Source organism: Melozone crissalis, unplaced genomic scaffold (assembly GCF_028551555.1).
Source record: "Melozone crissalis strain CALT ecotype California unplaced genomic scaffold, PUWL_Pcris_2 ptg000004l_1, whole genome shotgun sequence".
Lineage (NCBI taxonomy): Eukaryota > Metazoa > Chordata > Aves > Passeriformes > Passerellidae > Melozone > Melozone crissalis.
Genome location: NW_026535782.1, coordinates 39,270,286 through 39,292,695, shown reverse-complemented (window position 1 = coordinate 39,292,695; position 22,410 = coordinate 39,270,286). Strand labels below are relative to the sequence as shown.

The 22,410-nt window shown below is 48.4% G+C and overlaps 5 protein-coding genes across 5 annotated transcripts; 3 read left to right on the top strand and 2 right to left on the bottom strand.

Annotated features, from left to right (window-relative positions):
- The first annotated feature begins 1,600 nt into the window (after nucleotides 1-1,600).
- LOC128939015 (uncharacterized) lies at nucleotides 1,601-22,134 on the top strand. The gene is made up of 5 exons (XM_054279729.1): nucleotides 1,601-1,909; nucleotides 2,283-2,501; nucleotides 2,762-3,335; nucleotides 4,391-4,727; nucleotides 21,696-22,134. The coding sequence occupies exons 1-5, from the start codon at nucleotides 1,601-1,603 to the stop codon at nucleotides 22,021-22,023; spliced, it is 1,767 nt and encodes a 588-aa protein (XP_054135704.1). The 3' UTR covers nucleotides 22,024-22,134.
- Nucleotides 2,623-3,141, bottom strand: LOC128933787 (histone H2A type 2-C). The gene has a single exon (XM_054270880.1). It carries the CDS (start codon nucleotides 3,107-3,109, stop codon nucleotides 2,720-2,722), a length of 390 nt encoding a protein of 129 aa, XP_054126855.1. The 5' UTR covers nucleotides 3,110-3,141; the 3' UTR covers nucleotides 2,623-2,719.
- LOC128933778 (histone H2A type 2-C) lies at nucleotides 5,574-6,148 on the top strand. Its single transcript, XM_054270866.1, has one exon. It carries the CDS (start codon nucleotides 5,662-5,664, stop codon nucleotides 6,049-6,051), a length of 390 nt encoding a protein of 129 aa, XP_054126841.1. The 5' UTR covers nucleotides 5,574-5,661; the 3' UTR covers nucleotides 6,052-6,148.
- LOC128933820 (histone H4) lies at nucleotides 6,851-7,170 on the bottom strand. Its single transcript, XM_054270927.1, has one exon. It carries the CDS (start codon nucleotides 7,168-7,170, stop codon nucleotides 6,859-6,861), a length of 312 nt encoding a protein of 103 aa, XP_054126902.1. The 3' UTR covers nucleotides 6,851-6,858.
- LOC128933743 (histone H1.03) lies at nucleotides 13,371-14,051 on the top strand. The gene has a single exon (XM_054270817.1). It carries the CDS (start codon nucleotides 13,371-13,373, stop codon nucleotides 14,049-14,051), a length of 681 nt encoding a protein of 226 aa, XP_054126792.1.
- Nucleotides 22,135-22,410: the final 276 nt, after the last annotated feature.

Genomic DNA, 22,410 nt, shown 5'->3' with positions numbered 1-22,410 from the left:
GAGTTCGATGCTGATCAACAAAGATGGGTCGTCTCCCTTCACTTCAACACCTGTCATTGTGGAGAATTCCATTAACACGTGGTTAGCTGTCCTCAGTGTCTGTCTGTGGTATCAAAGGCTGGTGGAAAACATGCATGAAATGAACAAAATGCCCACCAGCAAAGAGAATGAACTGAATACCCTTCCCTGTAGCTCCAAATATGAAGATAACACATGTGAAACAGAGAGAATGGCAAGTCATATAAAAGAAGAGATTAAAAGGAATCATATGTCTTCATGGCCAGGCTGAGACATTCTTATGGAAAATAACTGAGCTGAAAGATGCTGTGAAAGAATTACTTCACCATTATATTTTTAGGCCCCATAATTTTTTACCCTGCTAGATTCACTGTGATTAAGGCAGAAAAAAAAGCCACAGTCAATGAGAAAAAGGGTTGCCAGAGTTCAGAGATCTTTCCAAGCCCTTCATTTTCAAGGACTTTCCTCTGTCTCTGTGTGAGTAATGTGTGTGTGTATTTGTATATGAGCTCAGGCAAATTTTCCATATTGGAATTATGTTAATTGCATAGAGCCAGTGGGTCCTGAACTGCAAATGGAGGACTGCAGGCATAGCCAACAGAAATGAGGCATGGATTGAAAACTCATAATGACAGATATTCAGAGTCATGCAGTTATACCAAAAAAACAAAGAGAAATGTCATAATTTCCAACATTCCCTTCTGAACGGAAAACATATTACATGAAGGAATGGGCACCCACTCAGAATTTTGCCAGGCCTTTGAAAATATGGGGGTACACAGGAACACGGCTGGCATAGCCATTTTTGTTGTGCATTTGACATATGTTAATAATTTGAATCCAGTTAATTACCTAATGGACATATATTACATTTTGTATGTCACCAGTATGATTGGAATGTAATGTGAAGAAAACAATAAAAAGAGAAAATAAACGGTGAATGGGAAGGAAACACTGGAGACACGAGGATAGAAAATAAAGAGTGTTCACTTCATTGCTGAAAAGTCCTGTGCAGATTCGCCAATGATACAATACTGTGAGGGTCAGACATAGGCAGATTTGAGAAAAACGAACGTTTACTTCTGGTCTAACGTGAAAACTTAGGCATGATTCCCCTCATGCTTCAGGGTTTAGAGGACAAATACTAAACTAAGCTCCTGAAACTGACCGAAGAGTCCTTACGTTTATCAATATATCGAGTGCCTGAACGGAACCTCAGCTATGAAAAGATGTGGTCAGGGCCATAAAAACCGTGTGCGGGGTCCGAACGACCGCCACGTCCCGGGGAAAATAAACCGGGTTCTGTGTTATCGGCACGACTGCAGGGCGGAAACCAGGGAAAAGCGGTTCGGAGGGACTGAGGGGCTGGAACGGAGAGCGAGGCGAGGCCGGGGCGGGGCGGGAGGCGGGGAAAGCAGCCGGGCCCGGGGCGGAGCAGAAAGAGGCGGGGCCTGAGCCCGGCCCCGCCCGCCGGGCCCGCCCCTGCTCCCAACCAGGTCGGACCAAACCCCATAAAGCCGCGGCGCGGGCGGCTCTGCCTCACACCGGCAGTGTCGGTAGCGGCGGCAGCGAGCGTGTAACCATGTCTGGCCGGGGCAAGGGCGGCAAGGGGCTTGGGAAAGGCGGCGCCAAGCGCCACCGCAAGGTGCTGCGCGACAACATCCAGGGCATCACCAAGCCGGCCATCCGTCGCCTGGCTCGGCGCGGCGGCGTCAAGCGCATCTCGGGGCTCATCTACGAGGAGACGCGCGGCGTGCTCAAGGTCTTCCTGGAGAACGTCATCCGCGACGCCGTCACCTACACGGAGCACGCCAAGAGGAAGACGGTCACGGCCATGGACGTGGTCTACGCCCTCAAGCGCCAGGGTCGCACTCTCTACGGCTTCGGCGGCTAAAGCATCGCTTTCCTTCCCGATCATGGCCATAAAATCACAAAGGCTCTTTTAAGAGCCACCCACCTATTCCTTAAAAAGAGCTGTATCGCTATATTTTGAGGTTGGTTTATTGGTATATTTGCCTCGGCTTCATTCCCCTTAACAAAGCATCTGCCTTCCGTCCCGTTTCTGTCCCGCTTCGGATAAGTTGGGCTGGGATGCTTTTCCTCAGCGACCTTTTGGGAAGGAAAACCACACAAAGCCCACAGAGGACAAAAGAGTTTATTACACTTCCCTAAGAAAATTTGAGCAAAGCGCTCTAGGCCTAAGTTCTGCACAACAAGGCGCCGCAGCATTCTTTTCCTTATTCCCCCTCGCCCGTAACGCAAAGGCAGCAGGAGAATCAAAGACAGCGCCCACAGTAGGGAGCCTCTTCCCGCTGCCGCCCCCGAGAGCCCCGGGCCGTGGCCAGGGCGGCTTTGGCGCCCGCGCCATTTCCAAAAGCGCGCGCGGGACGCGATTGGCTCCGGCACATCCCGCGCTCCCTCCGCCGCCATCGGCCCGGGACAGCGGCTCCCTGCGCGCCGGGAACAGGGATCCCACCCATCCCGTACCAACAGTGAACGCGCAGCCCGCCAGAACCGGCCCGGGGCTAAAGACAGCGAATACACGCCAAACCACAGACACACGCTGAGACAAACACAGCCGCCCTTCCCTTCCCCTGGCACCCGGGCCGCAGCATTTCAAGCTCTTTCTCGAGACTGTGGGTGGCTCTGAAAAGAGCCTTTGGGGTTCGCTTCTGGGCTCCGCACGCTTCCGCCGCCCGCTTTACTTGCTCTTGGCTTTGTGACTCTCCGTCTTCTTGGGCAGCAGCACGGCCTGGATGTTGGGCAGCACGCCGCCCTGCGCGATCGTCACCTTGCCCAGCAGCTTGTTGAGCTCCTCGTCGTTGCGGATGGCGAGCTGCAGGTGGCGGGGGATGATGCGCGTCTTCTTGTTGTCGCGGGCCGCGTTGCCCGCCAGCTCCAGGATCTCGGCCGTCAGGTACTCCAGCACGGCCGCCAGGTACACCGGCGCGCCCGCGCCCACGCGCTCCGCGTAGTTGCCCTTGCGCAGCAGCCGGTGCACGCGGCCCACGGGGAACTGCAGCCCGGCCCGCGACGAGCGCGACTTGGCCTTGGCCCGCGCCTTGCCGCCCTGCTTCCCGCGACCCGACATCTTCCCGCGCTCCTCGCTCGCTCCGCACACAAAGTCCCAACGACACCGACACACAACGACACCGACACCGCCGCCCTCAGCCCTCCGCCTTTATATCCCCTCCCCGCGCGCCACCGCCGCCTCCTGATAGGCCGAGACCTCCACTCGGGCCAGGCGCTGCCCAATGGCGCAGCGAATCTCACGCTGACCAATCGCGACGGCCGCAGCGCCCCGAGGCTCCGCCTTCGCCCTCCGTCCGGCCAATGACCAGCCGCGGAGGGCGGGCCTCGGATCGCGGCACCTCCCACGGGAGCCGCCGCTCCCGCCCGCTCCGGCGGGGCCGCGCTGCTCCGTCCCGCGCCGGGATCGCTCTCTGCCCTACGCTGGGCTGCTTCTAAAGCCGCCGGGCTGCACTGTGCGGATTGGAGGAGCCGGGGCGAAGACAGAAAGAGTAAAAGACAGACAGTGGGAGCGGTGTCCGTGAGGGGGAAAAGGGGGACGCTGGGGTCACGCACGCACTGAGAAGGGAGCAATTCCCTCCTACATTTTTAGCGGGAACTCATTTAAAGAGAGGCTCTAAACTGAAAACTTAAAATAAATATAAACCTTCCTTTACAATCCTTGATTCCTTGCTATGCCTTCTTGTTTCATATCTGCTTATTAAAATTTACTTATCAGTGTATTACCAGTCAGAACTGAAAGCTCTGACTGTTTTTCATTCTTGGGCTGAAAAGACTTCCTTTAATATCCTTTTTAATTTCTTTTTCCAGTAGACATTTTCATCTACTAATTTCACCCACTTTATTTTGCATAATCCTGTGGCAATTTAAGGTGTTTAAATAAAACTACAAATAATTTCAGGGGAATTTTTGTCCTTGTCAACTCTGCACAAATATATCCACAAAAATAGAAGGGAAACTTTCACGCTTCAAGGATGATAAAGTGAAGTAGTAAGCAAGATACAATTACAAAATAGTATAATGTAAAAAAATTTTAAAGCTTGCGTGCTTTAATATTCAAGATAAATTTTGTCAGTTAATAACAACACCAAATCTTGAACATTTCGCAAATTGAAATAGTACAAATTATAGCTATTTACACGAACACTGAGTATTCAGTAGGAACAGAGCCTGTAAAGCGTAAGCGGTATCGGCTAAGGGCGGGAATTTTAAAATTTGAATTAACCAATCAAATGCAGCGTTCACTCGTCTGCCTATCAGAGAAGGCGCCAGGGGTATAAATACTCCCCGGACACAGAGCGCCGTTCATTGCTGCTGTAAGTCGGCGCTCGATTGCTTGCAGGGGCAGCGATGGCGCGCACGAAGCAGACGGCGCGGAAGTCGACGGGCGGCAAGGCGCCCCGCAAGCAGCTGGCCACCAAGGCTGCCCGCAAGAGCGCGCCGGCCACGGGCGGCGTCAAGAAGCCGCACCGCTACCGGCCCGGCACGGTGGCGCTGCGCGAGATCCGGCGCTACCAGAAGTCCACGGAGCTGCTGATCCGCAAGCTGCCCTTCCAGCGCCTGGTGCGCGAGATCGCGCAGGACTTCAAGACTGACCTGCGCTTCCAGAGCTCGGCCGTCATGGCGCTGCAGGAGGCCAGCGAGGCCTACCTGGTGGGGCTCTTCGAGGACACCAACCTGTGCGCCATCCACGCCAAGCGCGTCACCATCATGCCCAAGGACATCCAGCTGGCCCGCCGCATCCGCGGAGAGCGCGCGTAAGCCCTGTGAGATGTTTACTACCTGCTTTTAAAGTATCTAAACACAAAGGCTCTTTTAAGAGCCACCACAAACACAATAAAAGGAGCTGTTACACAAAGGTTTGCATTACACTCGTAAGGGCACAACTATACCCACTTGGTACAATGATGTATACAAATTACGGAGTCAACAGAGGTAGTGTTACGTTGCACTTTACATATTTAAATTTTGGGATACAGAGGAGAGGGTTACTATCAGCTGCGGGAAGTGTATGAGGTATTTTAAGCTCGAAAGAAGGATCGAAACGGTATTGAAATTGTCTGAAACCGCGGGGAAAATACTCATCGTGGAACCAAGGGAAAGTCACTGCCTTCAGAGCGTGCGTGACCCCAGCGTCCCCCTTTTCCCCCTCACGGACACCGCTCCCACTGTCTGTCTTTTACTCTTTCTGTCCTCGCCCCGGCTCCTCCAATCCGCACAGTGCAGCCCGGCGGCTTTAGAAGCAGCCCAGCGTAGGGCAGAGAGCGATCCCGGCGCGGGACGGAGCAGCGCGGCCCCGCCGGAGCGGGCGGGAGCGGCGGCTCCCGTGGGAGGGGCCGCGATCCGAGGCCCGCCCTCCGCGGCTGGTCATTGGCCGGACGGAGGGCGAAGGCGGAGCCTCGGGGCGCTGCGGCCGTCGCGATTGGTCAGCGTGAGATTCGCTGCGCCATTGGGCAGCGCCTGGCCCGAGTGGAGGTCTCGGCCTATCAGGAGGCGGCGGTGGCGCGCGGGGAGGGGATATAAAGGCGGAGGGCTGAGGGCGGCGGTGTCGGTGTCGCTGTGTGTCGGTGTCGTTGGGACTTTGTGTGCGGAGCGAGCGAGGAGCGCGGGAAGATGTCGGGTCGCGGGAAGCAGGGCGGCAAGGCGCGGGCCAAGGCCAAGTCGCGCTCGTCGCGGGCCGGGCTGCAGTTCCCCGTGGGCCGCGTGCACCGGCTGCTGCGCAAGGGCAACTACGCGGAGCGCGTGGGCGCGGGCGCGCCGGTGTACCTGGCGGCCGTGCTGGAGTACCTGACGGCCGAGATCCTGGAGCTGGCGGGCAACGCGGCCCGCGACAACAAGAAGACGCGCATCATCCCCCGCCACCTGCAGCTCGCCATCCGCAACGACGAGGAGCTCAACAAGCTGCTGGGCAAGGTGACGATCGCGCAGGGCGGCGTGCTGCCCAACATCCAGGCCGTGCTGCTGCCCAAGAAGACGGAGAGTCACAAAGCCAAGAGCAAGTAAAGCGGGCGGCGGAAGCGTGCGGAGCCCAGAAGCGAACCCCAAAGGCTCTTTTCAGAGCCACCCACAGTCTCGAGAAAGAGCTTGAAATGCTGCGGCCCGGGTGCCAGGGGAAGGGAAGGGCGGCTGTGTTTGTCTCAGCGTGTGTCTGTGGTTTGGCGTGTATTCGCTGTCTTTAGCCCCGGGCCGGTTCTGGCGGGCTGCGCGTTCACTGTTGGTACGGGATGGGTGGGATCCCTGTTCCCGGCGCGCAGGGAGCCGCTGTCCCGGGCCGATGGCGGCGGAGGGAGCGCGGGATGTGCCGGAGCCAATCGCGTCCCGCGCGCGCTTTTGGAAATGGCGCGGGCGCCAAAGCCGCCCTGGCCACGGCCCGGGGCTCTCGGGGGCGGCAGCGGGAAGAGGCTCCCTACTGTGGGCGCTGTCTTTGATTCTCCTGCTGCCTTTGCGTTACGGGCGAGGGGGAATAAGGAAAAGAATGCTGCGGCGCCTTGTTGTGCAGAACTTAGGCCTAGAGCGCTTTGCTCAAATTTTCTTAGGGAAGTGTAATAAACTCTTTTGTCCTCTGTGGGCTTTGTGTGGTTTTCCTTCCCAAAAGGTCGCTGAGGAAAAGCATCCCAGCCCAACTTATCCGAAGCGGGACAGAAACGGGACGGAAGGCAGATGCTTTGTTAAGGGGAATGAAGCCGAGGCAAATATACCAATAAACCAACCTCAAAATATAGCGATACAGCTCTTTTTAAGGAATAGGTGGGTGGCTCTTAAAAGAGCCTTTGTGATTTTATGGCCATGATCGGGAAGGAAAGCGATGCTTTAGCCGCCGAAGCCGTAGAGAGTGCGACCCTGGCGCTTGAGGGCGTAGACCACGTCCATGGCCGTGACCGTCTTCCTCTTGGCGTGCTCCGTGTAGGTGACGGCGTCGCGGATGACGTTCTCCAGGAAGACCTTGAGCACGCCGCGCGTCTCCTCGTAGATGAGCCCCGAGATGCGCTTGACGCCGCCGCGCCGAGCCAGGCGACGGATGGCCGGCTTGGTGATGCCCTGGATGTTGTCGCGCAGCACCTTGCGGTGGCGCTTGGCGCCGCCTTTCCCAAGCCCCTTGCCGCCCTTGCCCCGGCCAGACATGGTTACACGCTCGCTGCCGCCGCTACCGACACTGCCGGTGTGAGGCAGAGCCGCCCGCGCCGCGGCTTTATGGGGTTTGGTCCGACCTGGTTGGGAGCAGGGGCGGGCCCGGCGGGCGGGGCCGGGCTCAGGCCCCGCCCCTTTCTGCTCCGCCCCGGGCCCGGCTGCTTTCCCCGCCTCCCGCTCCGCCCCCCTCGCCCAGTCTCGCTGGCAGCCCCGCAGTTCCTCGCTTCCCCCGGGTCGCTTTTCCCGGCCTCGTCCCCTCCGGGCAGTGGCGGCCCCGGAGCCGTCTCTGTATTTGCCGCAGGTCCCCGCGGTGCTGTCGCTCCGGGCTCGCCCTGTCCTGGCTCAGGTTCCCGGGATGTCTGCAGTCCCTGCCCTCCGGCTCCCGGGGCTCGGCCGGCCCGGCCGCCTCCGTGATCCCTCCGCGTGTGCGGGCGCCGCGCTGTCCCGTTGCCGCGCTCCCGAAAAGGGAAAAGCATTGCGAGCCTTTTTCCCGAACTTCCCTCTCTTCTCTCCTGCTTCACAGAATGTAATTTCTTTCTAACTTTGCCACATCACTTTTTCTACCCGATGACATAAAAGAAACATAATTTTTTCTTCCTATTGTTGTTGCTCTTTCAGATTTATAACACATATTTCCTATCTTACTGTGTTGTTTTACCTACAGCCAATAAATTTTTTTTTCCTGTCAAATTTGGGTATAAATAACCCACCTTTTGGACGTACTAATTTTTTCCAAGCATGGGTGCAGAACGTATAGTTTAATTTTCTTTTATTTCCATTAGTGAGTAGCACTAAATCCTCTTATTCTCTTGTTGTTCTTATGCTGTGTACTGTATACTAGGAACTTATGTGACAGTACTTTATAAAGAAACTTAACCAAGTGCAGCTTACAGTTAAAATAATATCCAGAAAAGTGTATGTCCACTTCATTAGTCTTTCTCCTTTTTTAGGGATGTGTTTTGGGCCTACATGTACTATGGAACCCTTTTAAGCACCACTTCATGTGAATATATATATATATGTATAAATACTAGAAAATAACGAATAGCTTAATAATGTATAAAAGCACTGGCTAACCATGGCAAGTATTGTGTTAATTAATCATAAAAATTCTGAAAGCATTTCCAACACTTTTTCTTAATTTATTTCTCCCATTTAAGTTTTCCCAGATGGGTTTTTTGGGGGGAATTGTTATGTTTTTTGAGGGATGTGGTGGGGTTTGGTTTTCTGCTTGATTTGGTTTTTGGTTGATTTATTTTTTTCTTTCACAAAATTAGCAGAGAACTATTATTTTATGTGGAAGATATTTTGATTTGTATGCTACAAACACACAATTTGACTTCTTTATATTTCACTAGTGAGGACCAGCACTGAATGTGAGCATGTCAGCTGTGAACTGAATCTCAAAATGACTTCCAGCCACAGGAAACAGCAGAAGTCGCTGTGAAATGGCTGCCCTGAGCCTTATATGCCTCCAGATGTTAACCAATATGCAGCGCCTTGAAAACCAAGATTTCTCAATCACTGTATTTTTATTTAGCACTTTTTTGAATAATATTTTCACTCACTTATGAGCCATCTGGTTGTATTCTCTTCTTTTATCTACCACAATGCATGTTGAAGAATGCACCCAATAATCTCCTTTTATATGCAAGAGTCAAAACCTTCACAAAACTGCAAACAGCAGGGACACACTTCTCCTTGAATTTTGGTTGTTTACTCGAAATTCCAAGGGCCAAAGACTAGAGTGAAGTCCTCTTGGAAGCCTTGCTCCATTCATCTGCAATTTATACTATTAGGTTAAAAATAAATCTCCCTCTTTTGTAAATACTCAGTAAAGAGATATTAATGCAGCAGTATTAAGATAAAAGAAACATCAATAAAGAAGGAGGATTTAAGTATTTTTTTTTAGAAGAAACAATTTATACTATAAGTTAGTTTAATAGAAACAAAGGGAAAAATATGTTTTAATGTTACAATAAAAGATGTACTTTGTTAAAACTACAACATTGATTTAGTAAGTTTTGAAGCAGGCAGGCAGACATTCCATTCAACGCAGAAAGACCTGGAGTGGTCTAAAGTAACGCCCAGAGTCTGGTCTGCTACACAGTAACAGGAATTCAGTTACCTGGTATCAATGGAGCTGGGGAACTCCATGAACTGATTTTGCCCTATGAGGGAAGAGAAAAAAAATCCACACAGTTTAGAAATTTTGCAAACATTGACTTGACTCACTACACTGTATAAAACCTTTATCTGCTTGTGCCACACCTGGAGTTTCCAAAGTGCAATTCCTGTTCACTGGTAGTAGACAAGGAGGCCTCACTCACCTCCATCCACTACAATTCTGGAAAACTCCAACATCCTTCCCAGAAAACCACTGTAGGTGACAGCATTCCTCACTCAGCTTTGGGAATCTGACCTGAAAGTGGCTCTTTGTATTCCATGCTTATTACCACATCTGTACTGTTGACTAAACATAAAATATCACTTCTCACAATCCCCTTTTTTTTTTGCCAGCTCCAGCAGCAGATTCAGGTCTTATGCTGTGTCAAAAACTCCTTGTGTTCCACTTAAGAAGGAAAAAAAATTACAGTCCATTTGTGTTTCTGCATGCTGAGCAAGAGGATTTCTGTCCTCTCAATGGTATTAGTGGACAAAGAATGAAAGACAGCGATACAGTTTCCATCTGTGTTTGAATAGTGTGAATTTTCATTTCTGTGATTTAAGAATTGTTTCATTTCCTGAAAATGAGGCATGTTCTATGGCATGAGGGGGAAAAAAAAAAAAAAGAAATAAAATTTATGTGTCTTTCAAATGTGGAATACAGACTTTTTTAACATTCTGAAGTGCATATCTCACCTTAGGCCTTGGCCTATACCCAGAAATTATTAGATATATAAATAAGATTACTGGACAACCAAGCCAGGAGCCTCACCATCATGGAAGCCACAACACTTGGTGAAGAATTTGGGTGCTGTTCAATGAGGAAAGGGGCCATGAAAATACTAAATCTGCTTTTGTTATAGGATATTTTCACTTTACTAGTCATTCAGAAAAATAAATGTCAGTGGGTGCAGAGGAAAATAATGGCAACCTTTCATTATTTAAGCAGGATTAGCAAGGATTCGTTGTTTATTTTACATTAGAACAGCCATGCTAGGCATCAGCTTTGAATTTGGCATTAAAGCACAGAAAAACAGTAATTTCTTACTACCTACCCTATTTGTCTTTGGAACAGGAACAGGGATAGATGTCCAATTTTTGTAAGCAATATGCATAAAGTATGATTAATTTACAGCATGTGTAGGATTTTGATGCAGAACATGAACCCACTTGGCAATGGTTCTTTTTTTTTTCCTTTTCCCCTCTATTAACCTTCTAAAAAAATTCTGGGCAGAATCTCTGTACAGGCCTGTGCTAATTCATAAACATGTTTATTCCCTGGAAAGAAAGAAACAATATTTTACTAAAATATTTTGATGTTTCTACTGATATTTGCAGATTTTAAAAATATGGGGATGGTGAATGGAGTGATGATACCCAAACACTATTTCTATGTGAAGAAATGATGGAGCATCAAAGCCTTGGGAAGCCTTCCTGGTTTACACATGCAAATGCACCGACTTGCTGTGTTGAGCAGATGTGCCCTTTTTTGTGTTTTTTTATAGGGGCTGAAAAAATAAATTTTACTCTACAGTGGCTGAGAAATTAAAACCCACTTACTGGATTACAATAGAAACACTTGGATGATTCTAAGGTATTATGCTTGAATATCCAAAAGCAAAACACAGCTGAAGAAAAAAGGCAGGCAAGTGATCTCTGGCTTGCAGCAACACTCAGGTCTGCCTTTCCTGCCTTATGCTCACCTTTGTTTTGGTCTGCACTGAGTAGGATTCTGCAATGGTTCATTTCCCACGAGCATCCACTCCCCAATCTGTCATTTCTTCATCTCTCACAGTGGGTCGGGGTTATCTCCAAGGCTCAGTGATATTGTACATGAAGGGAAGATGAGCTTGAGAGAGTAGAATCACAACTCGAAACCCCTTCCAGTTTCTAAGTAAATCAATATACAATCATGACAATGAAAATAATAAAAAATACAAATTGTTCTGTTTATTTTTCCAGGAATTTCAGAATTCCTTTCTGCTACAATGAAGTAGGAAGAAATAAAAGGTTTACTGAGTCTTTCAGGGGTTGATCAAGATTACAACAGTTCCTGTACAAGCCCAGAAAGTGGACAGAAGCTGCCAATAAATGTGACTATCTTGACACAAATGACCATTTATATACAAATATCAAGGGACTAAAGAACTCCAGATCTTAGCACTAGTGCCTCTGGGAGGTTTTGAACTGTTCTTGGCTATGGGGTTACTATTACTAGTTTATAAAAAAAAAATTTTCAGCATTCTGGTAGTGCTCAGTAGTGTCACAGAAGGCCTTAATCCTCCCCCACTATAGGAAATGGTATCAGATTAAGTGGGCATTAAATTTATTTTCCCTTTTCTGTGATTAATCAAGAAAGAATGCAACATTCTGCAGGGTCGCACCGCGGTTTTGTTATGCTTGTTATTATCATCCAACACGTGCATTTACCTTTGTTTTATAGGTTTACTAAGGGACACCTCAGTAAGCTGTATTTTTCCAACATTTACCTTCAAGCAGGGAAAAAAGGGTGTTTCAAATTACTAGAATAAATCCAGTGTTTCCTCTGATTGCATCAGTTTAGATTTTTCAATGAAACATGGGTAGTAAGAAAAGAACATGACGTTTCTCAAATTACTGAAGTCGCTGTGTTTCTTTATTTTCACACTCCCCAACAGCGGGGACTCCAGGTTTTGCCGACATTTCATTCATCCTTTCGCACCTCCTTTCAGCACCGAATTTAGCTGCTCGCAGGGTTTTAGGAGCTGCTGATAGCCCCGGATATGGAGGGTACAGAAGACAATACTGCTGCCGGCAGTGTGTTAACTGGTCGGTGTTTGAAAGAAAGCAACGTTGCACTGAAAACGAAGGGGGAAAAAAATAGGGAATCCATCCATTGTTTGTAATACGGAGCTGTCACTTCCCAGGGCAGGAATCCCCTTGCTGAGGTGTGGGTTCCTTTCTTCTGAAAGTAAAGAAGTGGTGAATCACCAGATGGTATTATCAAAGATACAAGCTTACACAATCAACATTCTTTGGTTAAAACCGAGAAACCAGTTTTGCTTTAAGTCTCCTCGCTACTCAACATACCCTCAAAAGATGAGTTTTCAGGTTTAACTCCCTGTACAATTCAAAATTCAGCATACTCCAGATTCTGTTTCTCAATCAATTTTAGTTAATTACGAGGCAGAAAAGAATAATTACTCTTACGATATACTCTTATTACTCTGTCTGTATTAACACTAAAAGCAGATAAACTGTAATTGCAGTTATCCTGATTGCTGAATTTAATAAAGGAAAGCTGCTTCGTTAAGGTTTTGTGGAAAATGCAGCGACAGGAGCATCGGCGTACAGAGGGTGCACGCAGTCGGTGCTTTGTTCCACTGAAATGCCCAAGCACAAGGAAAGGAACATGGACTTTCACACACGCTGCTAAAGCACGAACATCTCCCCAAAAGGCAGCGGCTGAGAGGCCGCGATCTCCGGAGACCGAGCGCGGTGATTTCGGAGGGAAGCGGCTCAGCCGCGGAGCCGGCTCTGCATCAGCGCCTGGGACCGTGGGGCAAACTGTGTTACTTCCTCGGATTAAATGTCCATTTACTCTGACACCACCCACTCAAACCACTCTGATTTTTCTCTGCTCTGTAGAGAACCTTCTAAAGAACAAGATTTTGTGCCAGTTGTGCCCATATAGCTCACGGTAAATTTTTAATTTAAAATATAAACCGAAGGTTTCTCTCTGCCGAGGTCTCTGCAGCTGCCCGCCGCTGAGTTTCAGCGGTCGCGTTTCCCTCATTTCTTCTCCTTCTGGGGGGAAACTCCACTAGCCCGTAGAACAGAGTCCCCCCTTCCCTCCCGGCAAGAAACGGGGCGCACGGGCGGCAGATTTCGCGAAGAAAAACTCATTTTTGGGCCACGAAGAAACACAGCGGGCGCGGCGGCGGGCGGCGGGGCGCGGGCCCGCGCACCAATCAGCGCGCGCGGCGCTGCTATAAAAGGGGCGGCGGCGGCGGCGCCTCCATTGTTCGCCCGGATCGCCCCGAGTCGCCATGGCCGAGACCGCTCCCCTCGCTGCGCCCGACGTCGCCGCCGCCGCCCCGGCCCCGGCCAAAGCCCCCGCCGCCAAGAAGCCGAAGAAGGCGGCGAGCGGCTCCAAGGCCCGCAAGCCCGCGGGGCCCAGCGTCACCGAGCTGATCACCAAGGCCGTGTCCGCCTCCAAGGAGCGCAAGGGGCTCTCGCTCGCCGCGCTCAAGAAGGCGCTGGCCGCCGGCGGCTACGATGTGGAGAAAAGTAACAGCCGCATTAAACTAGGCATCAAGAGCCTCGTCAGCAAAGGTGTCCTGGTGCAGACCAAGGGCACCGGCGCCTCCGGCTCTTTCCGCCTCAGCAAGAAACCCGGAGAAGGCAAGGAAAAAGCCCCGAAGAAAAAAACTGCCGCAGCCAAGCCCAAGAAGCCGGCGGCCAAGAAGCCCGCCAGCGCCGCCAAGAAGCCCAAGAAGCCGGTGACAGCGAAGAAGAGCCCCAAGAAGGCCAAGAAGCCGGCGGCCGCAGCGGCCAAGAAAGCAGCGAAGAGCCCCAAGAAGGCGACAAAGGCTGCCAAGCCCAAAAAAGCGGCGGCAGCAGCCAAGAGCCCGGCTAAGGCGAAAGCGGTGAAGCCCAAAGCAGCCAAGCCCAAGGCGGCCAAGCCAAAAGCAGCCAAGGCGAAGAAGGCAGCACCTAAGAAAAAATAAATGGTGCTGAAAAAACCCCCTGTCTGCCTTGCAGATAAACCCAACGGCTCTTTTAAGAGCCACCTAAGTTTTCACAAAAAGAGCTGGAACTCTTAAATTTTTTAAAGTCTATCTTCGTGTTATCCTTGCTCAATTAAATGCTTTTTTGTTGTTGCTTTCCCCGTTGCTGTCGCTTTTGAGTGTACCCTGTAACTTCCTTGCGCTCTCGTTCTTTGCCGGTGCCCAGCGGCGCCGCAGCGGAACTCACCGCGGCACAGCTCATTTAAATAAATAATCCCAGAGCGAACACCTCCCCGTTCGGAGCAGGAATCGGGGCTAACCGGAGCTTCTCGGGGTAGCGAGAGCACCGCTCAGTGTGCTCCGGGGAAGGGGAGCGGGGATGGGGATCGGGATGAGGATGAGGATGCTGCGGCTCCCCGAGTTCATTCCCATCAGGCGGAGCCGCGCAGGGAAGCGCCGCTCGCACCGCCCCCGAGCCCGGCACTTTTCGAAAAGCCCGCGCTCCGCAAGCATTGGCCCTCGCTCTCGGGCCTTTCTAGCGCCCGGCAGTTTTCGGGTTAAAAAGGCCTTCCACCTTTCTACCCACACTCACTCTGCAGGAGAGGCTCCCGAATTCCCTGCTAGGTTTGTACCGCCTCTCCCACCTCCCTCATGCCCTCGGCCTGTTTCATTCCCGTCCGGTTCCGTGCCCGCTTTGGGAGCCGTAGGGCCTCGGGGATCGGGGAGGTGGAGGTTCCGAGCTGTCTGGGTGCAGTTCTCCGCTCCGGAGCTCAAAATCCGCTCATTGGAGCTGCCGCGCTCAGTTCCTTCCCGCGTGTTCATTTTTGCACAAATCGAACCATACAGACCAGATATTTTCTGCACTCATAACAGCCTGGAGCTGGGGTCGCTGGCGATTCTCTCGTCTCGGTTTGAAGGATGCAGTGCACACTTCCTTTCGCTGCGACTGCTCTGGGAGGAAGCGGCTTACAGGGAGGGTGAGGCGATCAGAGCCTGCGGGTGGGGATTCACCTTGTTAATGGGCACAAAGATCGAGCAAAGCTGATCCTTCACTTGGGAGATGACTCAAATATTGTGGGAAATTGCTCCACACAACAAGAAGGGGTGTATGTGTGCAGGAACACGGAGTGCACTGTTTATGTGAGCTCCAGTGGTTATACTGTCAATTACAGGAGCAAAATTACCATCAAACCAAAAATTCCTGTTAAACTGGTGAAGCTGAGTTGGGCAGCACAGCCCAGATACCTACTGGGAAAAGGGAGTGCAGTGGCAAAGAGCAAGAGTGGCCTGGGAAAACTCATCCTGCAGGGATAAGGGCAACGTCATGTTTATGCCAGTTACACCACTGGCATATCAGTCAGTAACCCAAATTAATAATTTCTCGTCCACCTTTCCCCTCGGCTTGGCCACTACAGGCCCTGCAGATCCATCTGAGCTCGCCTGTGGGAGAGCTGTGCACTGCTCCAGACTGATTCTCCCTCAGAAACAGCTTTTTTTAAACACGGTGTCTGATCACTGTCTCTCCCTCAGGACCCCATACCACCCTCAGCAGGTTCCTCTAGCTAATAAGAATTAGATTCCTATTCCTAAACAGATTCCTATTCTGGACATAAGAAAAGCTGATATCCTAAGAAAAACTCAGAGCTTGCTAGTTTGCTGTCATGGCTCAAATTTCTTGCTAACCTACTGGACTGAGGTTCAGTTGTGTGATTCATGATTGCAGTGAAGAGGGGGAACACATGTCACTCTTCTGACATATTTTTTTGACATATGGTCATTATTTTTTTTCGTTAAACATGTTAAGATTACTTTATGATACTGAAAAAAGAAAGAAAATATATGAGCTCTGCTCAGTGTTTTCTAAGGTGTGCTACATGCTGGTGTCTAGTGTCTGGACATAACTTCAACAAAAACCAAAAGGATATACTTTATGATTAAATATTAAACTGCCCCAAAATTAGAATAAAGGTAAAAAAAAAAAAAAAAAAAAAAAAAAAGCCAAAAACCAAGGGTCCAATATTGCAATTTATTACAAGGAAGACCTGGTTTGATTTGTTTTCTTGTGGCAGTACCAGCTGTTGGTTTCTCTGGGTCTGCGTTGCAGGCACTTGAGACAGTAGTTCGTCTTTGGACTCAAGTGTTTATTATTTCTTATCAGCAAAACAGGCTCACCCCTTTTCACCACTGTTTGCTGAAAAGCTGAGTTCAGCAGCTTTTCATTAGATGGTACAAAATGGCCCACAACCTCTTGTTACAAGGTATTTTAAGACTAAACTATCTAATTAAGAGCTGACACCTAGATTATTTTCCCTTTTCACCCAATAACTGATCCCAAAGAGGCTCCAGTGGGGACTTCTCTGCCCAATCACAAAATGCCACCCAAACCCATGAAGAAGGAGGAAGAAATGAAGGAGAAACCCAGGACAACACCCTGTGCCCTCCATCTTGCTTCCGTCCACAACATACTAAAAATCCCAAAACCTAAATTTCTCACCAGTGATACCCCGACACCGCTCTCTATAATCTATTTCACACTTTTGTGGATTCTAGTCTGTCTTGACATCTAGGAAACTTTCTCCATGAATGAGGGTCAAAGTCAGTGCTCCCCTGGGGGTCAGGGCACCCCAGAGCAGACAGAGAAATATTCCCAGTGCCCTGGGTTTCCACATTTTCTCTTCCATAGGGTCAGCTGTTTGTTTCACAGATGTACTTAGTAAATGTAATATCAAAAGTCTGTGATGTTCCAATAGTGCCAAATGAACCACTGAGTTGGATAAAGGTCTACATATAGCAAAACAGACATAGGATCCTGTCAAGGATTCTGTTTAAATTACCCCCCTCCCCAAGAATAACAAATAATTTTCTACTGATTAACACTTTTTTATGATGGGGCTGCAGAGTTTTTCATGAGCATTAATTACCACAAAGCCAAATGGCCTGTCAGATTACCACAAAACCAGGGAGTTTTCAAACATATGTTTCTCTATGTGTTCATGCTCTCTTAGTGGGTTACGTTATTCCTGTACTTCTTGTGCATGTCTCTATATTTAGTGGCAGCTGTTGTCAGGTGAAAGAGTTTATTCTGCCTGGCCTCATCATGTCTTTGAAAAACATAAAAAAGTCTCCCTTAAGGGCTTTATTCTTAAAAACATCAAAAGTGCAGTTTTATTGCTAGTGAAACTGTTCTACTAATTTATTAAGAAATCTTCTATGTTCGGTAGAGAAAATTAGAAGCTAGACTTCCATAAAAAGCAAACTGTGTTAGTTCAGGCACAAAGTTGTTTAAAATTTGTTCTGGGAACAGTGTTGATAAGGCAGGGATGTTTTAGTTATTGCTGAGCAGTGCTTACACAGATCCAAGGCCTTTCCTGCTTCTCACCTCACCCGTGAGGAGCCTGGGGGTGCACAGGGAGGTGGGGGGGACACAGCCAGGACAGCTGATCCCAGCTCACCAAAAGGATGTTCCAAATCATACAGGTTCATGTACAGCAGGTAAAGCTGTGGGGAAAGAGTGAGGGAGCACCTGCACGGTGCTGAGCTGCTGGCTGGGTTAAACCATGACAGCTGAATAAAGAAGGGAAAAAGTCCTTCCTATTATCCTCAGCTAAATTAATTGTTAAATGTAAGTTATGTACATTTCAAGACTAAGTTTACAGGGTCTCAAAAGGAAGGAGCTGTTTTCAGTTGTGAAACACCTGCAACGTCTGGGCAGGAAGCTGGGGACAGCCAGATGTGGAGTCTGGCTCTGCCCTGGAAGAGGGCAACATAAATAGCATTATACCAGACCTGGTCTCTGCTGCTTGCTTGTCAGTAAAGATTTGAACCAGCTTGAATTTGGGCACAGAACCACTTTTAAACTTAAACACCTTTGACATAGTAAGATTACTCAACAGAGTTTTCCTTCCCAAGTTTATTTTTTACCATCTAGATCACAATGCACCCAGTGCTCTGCTGGACACAGGGTTATCAAATACTTTTTTCCGTGGGAATTTGAGATCTCTCCTCTACATAACATGTTGTCAAAGCACAATGAAGGCATCAGTGTGACTCCTCCTGGGATCCCCATTCACTCTCCATACTGAATTTTGGAAAATTATTTCTAGATTTGGAGTTATGTTGCATTCTGACTTTGATTTTGCACACAGTGTTTTGTCGATCTCTTTGCACTTCCATCCCCACATGAGTTTTGTTCATCAGTCCTGCATGAACTGCTGAGACATCATGAAAAACTTCAGTGACTGCGGGATTCTTTATTCAATAATTTCAGGATTGGGCTGCAAGCAGCTATGGAAGAATTGAAATGTAAAAAAATAATAGTGGGATAATGGCTTACATCAAACATTGAAACTTTATCTAGTAAAAGAAGTCCTTGCCTACAGCACAGAGGTGTGGGATGACAACCAAGGCCAAGGCAAGGGCTGTAGCTCACTGCCCATGCCTGCAGTGCACCTCCTGTTGTCTGTGCATATTGGGAGATGCATCCTTGATGCCAAGGGAGAATGTTTGGGCTGGAGGTGAAGATAGGATGGTCACACTTTGGCTCTGAGGAACAGCAAAAATGGAACTTTGAAGGACACATGGCCAAAAAAGTAACTTTTGCCTGATAAAGTCACTTATATGTTAAATTGCACGCTACTGAATATGCTAATAATTTTTACAAGGTATGTGCTACCACATGTGCGAGTATAGCACTCAGCTCTCCACCTAGATCATGCCACACATAAGAGGGAGAGTGGGATAAGATTATGTTTTATATAAGGAGGGTAGAAATGTAACCTGTTTCGGGGGAAGACAAAAAGACCTTGGAGCCAGGACACAGGCTGCTCTCTTCTCTCTACTCCCAGCTGGGCAGGCCTTCTTGGTAAGCTTCATCACATAATAATAGCAATAATAGCAATAATAGCAATAGTAGTAATAATAGTAATAGTAGTAGTAGTCGTAGTAATAATAATAATAATAATAATAATAATAATAATAATAGTAATAATAATAGTAATGATGTCTGGGTTAACACAACATTATTCTTCTTGTTGAAGCTCTATCATAGCGCATTTAACCCTGGCAATTCTGAGTTTGTAGTTCTGTTTCTTCAGGAAACTACTCTGCTCTCCAGCCTGTGATTACAGCAGTTCTTATTGAATGCAACCACATCTATAAAGCTGAATTGTGAAACTGCACTATTTGTGAATCTGTGCTCATGCTTCTTATTTGACACTACCAGGCTTACCAGGCTGAATTTTCATGAATCAGAAATTAAGGACAGCTGCACGCAGCCCCTCTGATGTGTGAGAACCAGCTGGAATGCAAGGGTGTTCATTTTCTGCCAAGTTTCTGTACTCTTGATGCCACACAGAGGTCAGTTTTATGATCTTTGAATGTCTCTTCCATAGGAAATGATTCAATGGATCCTAAGTTCCTGCTTATTTTATCAAAGATACCTCACAGAACAGATGATATTTGATGTATAATTTAGAATCAGCTGTGAGTGAAGAAGAGCAGGAATTCAGCATGAAACTTGCTCTCTTTTAGTAGTTGTGAGTTTCTGTCATGAGTTAAAAGACTAATGCTATGAACAAGCATATATCCCTTATTTTTTTGAAAAGTCATTTTCCAAATGGTTTCTGACCTTTTGTAAAGCAAACAGACAACAAGAGACAGAGGAAAATGTTACAGGTAGTCACAGATCCTTGGGCAGAAGCAGCTCATTATGGAGCAGGATTTATATTATGAGGCTTTAACATCATTTTATCCCATTGGGGAAAAAAAAAAAAAAAAAGAAGAAGAAAGGAAAAAAAATAAAGAAAAGCTCAGCTTTACAGAGCTGGACAACTTATCACAAGCTGCTTAGGTATGTGATTTGCCCAGGATTTTGTGATAGCCTCATGGCAGGCATCTGCATATGGAAACAGTTCCTAGCAAGGAGCTGTGATGGAGTCGGAGTCCCTGAAGTCTTCGTGAACAGCCTGAAGGTCTGGATTTCCAGAGCTGAGTGGTTCAGGGAGTTCTGCAGCAGGTAGTGCTAAACTGCCCTGTTGGTGACACCCTGGGGGCTCAGAGAGTGAAAAACCTGCAGCAAGCACGACACCAAGTGTATCCTTAACAGGGCAGGACGCACCCACCTTACTCCCAAAATCTCCTGGAAATGAGAGAAGGGCTGACTGCAGAGTGCCCAGTTTCTCCTGACAGTCTGATCTCCCTCAGCAGTCCAGGCACGATCCTTGAAATTTCCTCCCTGAAAGGAACAAACTAACCTTGGGAAAGGCACCACCATGACCTGAGCTGTGGCATTCCCTCCCCCTGCATTCCAGAAGTATCTCCACAGCCCAGGTGAGAATACTGTCAAGTTCCTTGGAGAACAGAGACTTTGTCAGAGGTTTGAAATTTCAGGATGTCTCTTTCAGAGTTTTGATATTTGCCTTGCCCCATATGGGTTTCCTTTGGGCCTGTGCTGGAAAGATGGTGCATGAACGTGTGACAGATCCCATTATTTTAATTTCTCAAAGCAGGAGGGACCACTGAACAGTGATTTCTCTGCTAACGGGTGCAACTTCTCTGTCTGTGGTCTGTGGGAAGATGGACTGATGATTGTTCAATCATTGGATCCTCATGAAAGCACACATTACATAAAGCTGCCCAGCCAGTCAGAAAAAAAAACACTATCAAGCAAACAAAAACCATCCATGAGAGGGCAGCAAAAACCCAACGCAGGAATCTTCTTTTATCCTTCCAGAAAATTTTCAGGTCGAAAATGACTTACTGAATAACTTTTGCTAAATACAGCTTGATTTCAACAGCAAAATCTCAGAACATTTTCCTCCATTAAAGAGACCAAACCCAGAATTAATAAATACCCGAAAAATGCAAAACCACCCTTCTTTTCAATATTTGATTTTCAATTGCTCTAAAAATAGACATGCTCCTGTTTATGACACTACCACACTGGAAAATACTGTAAAAATATTTGTCAAAAAAAATTCTTTTACCTTAAAATATTAAACTGAAACCTGTAAAATCTCGGTTAGCATACCTGGCCTGGTAAATTCACCTTGAGATAACATTCAGAGATGGTGGGAAATGAAGATGTGAGAAAAAAATGAGGATAGGTAGAATTTCTCAGGAACGCTATTGGACAGAATTTGCTGCAAGATTATCCATTGATAAAGAAGTGAAGTAACTGTATAAACAGAGAAGCCGCTCAGGAGAATCCATACAAGCAGGTGAAACCGAAATACGTAAGACATGACTCTTTGAAAATAACAAATTAGAGCATAATTAAAGGGAATCGATAAGTGGGGTAACTTTCTATGAATGAGCTTTTTTCCCTAAGATATCACGACATATCAAAGCTTTAAAATATACATGAAACATCATAAAAAACCAGACACGCTGTCCTTGCTACCTAAAACACAAGAAGCGCACCGAAAAGCGACAGAAACACCTAACCCATTGTGCCTCGGGGGAGGGAAATTCACACAAATCCCGAAATTTTCTGCTCACGGGCCGCGCCGCTGAGAAAGAGGGGAGGTGGCGGGAGCCAAACGCAAGCCCCGCCCCCTTCACTGCAGTCCTCAACCAGGTCGGACCAAACCCCATAAAAACCGCGGCGCGGGCGGCTCTGCCTCACACCGACGTCGTCGGCAGCAGCTGCGGACCTTTCGTCATGTCTGGCCGGGGCAAGGGCGGCAAGGGGCTCGGCAAGGGCGGCGCCAAGCGCCACCGCAAGGTGCTGCGCGACAACATCCAGGGCATCACCAAGCCGGCCATCCGCCGCCTGGCTCGGCGCGGCGGCGTCAAGCGCATCTCGGGGCTCATCTACGAGGAGACGCGCGGCGTGCTCAAGGTCTTCCTGGAGAACGTCATCCGCGACGCCGTCACCTACACGGAGCACGCCAAGAGGAAGACGGTCACGGCTATGGACGTGGTCTACGCCCTCAAGCGCCAGGGTCGCACTCTCTACGGCTTCGGCGGCTAAAGCCTCGCCGTCCTGCTGGACCACTGTCACACAAACCCCAAAGGCTCTTTTAAGAGCCACCCACCTATTCCTTAAAGAGAGCTGTATTACAATGTTACAAGACCTGAAGAGAACGATACTGTTTTCAAATCTATCTAAAGCTGTTAGTGTAATGCTGCTAATGTTTATGAGGGCTCTCCAATGTGTCAGTTCGCTGTTAACGGAGTTGTATGAGGCGGTTCTTCTGAGTCCTAAATTCTCTTTAAAAATCGATTCAAATACTTATAAATTTGAATGTGCATTCTTGCAATGTCCACCGATTTTAACGATTATGTAAAATGTTAATTCATGTCTTAATTTTTTAAAGTTTTCTATTGGACTAAGGAGTAAGCAATTTGAAAGAATGTT

What these genes read in the sequence shown, in the direction of transcription:
- LOC128933743 (XM_054270817.1), top strand. Translation starts at nt 13,371, where the DNA reads ATGGCCGAGACCGCTCCCCTCGCTGCGCCCGACGTCGCCGCCGCCGCC.
- LOC128933820 (XM_054270927.1), bottom strand. Translation starts at nt 7,170, where the DNA reads ATGTCTGGCCGGGGCAAGGGCGGCAAGGGGCTTGGGAAAGGCGGCGCC.
- LOC128939015 (XM_054279729.1), top strand. Translation starts at nt 1,601, where the DNA reads ATGTCTGGCCGGGGCAAGGGCGGCAAGGGGCTTGGGAAAGGCGGCGCC. An exon ending in CTCTCTACGGCTTCGGCGGC is followed by an intron (nt 1,910 to 2,282) that starts TAAAGCATCGCT and finishes CGTAACGCAAAG; the next exon opens with GCAGCAGGAGAATCAAAGAC. An exon ending in ACAGGGATCCCACCCATCCC is followed by an intron (nt 2,502 to 2,761) that starts GTACCAACAGTG and finishes CTTCTTGGGCAG; the next exon opens with CAGCACGGCCTGGATGTTGG.
- LOC128933787 (XM_054270880.1), bottom strand. Translation starts at nt 3,109, where the DNA reads ATGTCGGGTCGCGGGAAGCAGGGCGGCAAGGCGCGGGCCAAGGCCAAG.
- LOC128933778 (XM_054270866.1), top strand. Translation starts at nt 5,662, where the DNA reads ATGTCGGGTCGCGGGAAGCAGGGCGGCAAGGCGCGGGCCAAGGCCAAG.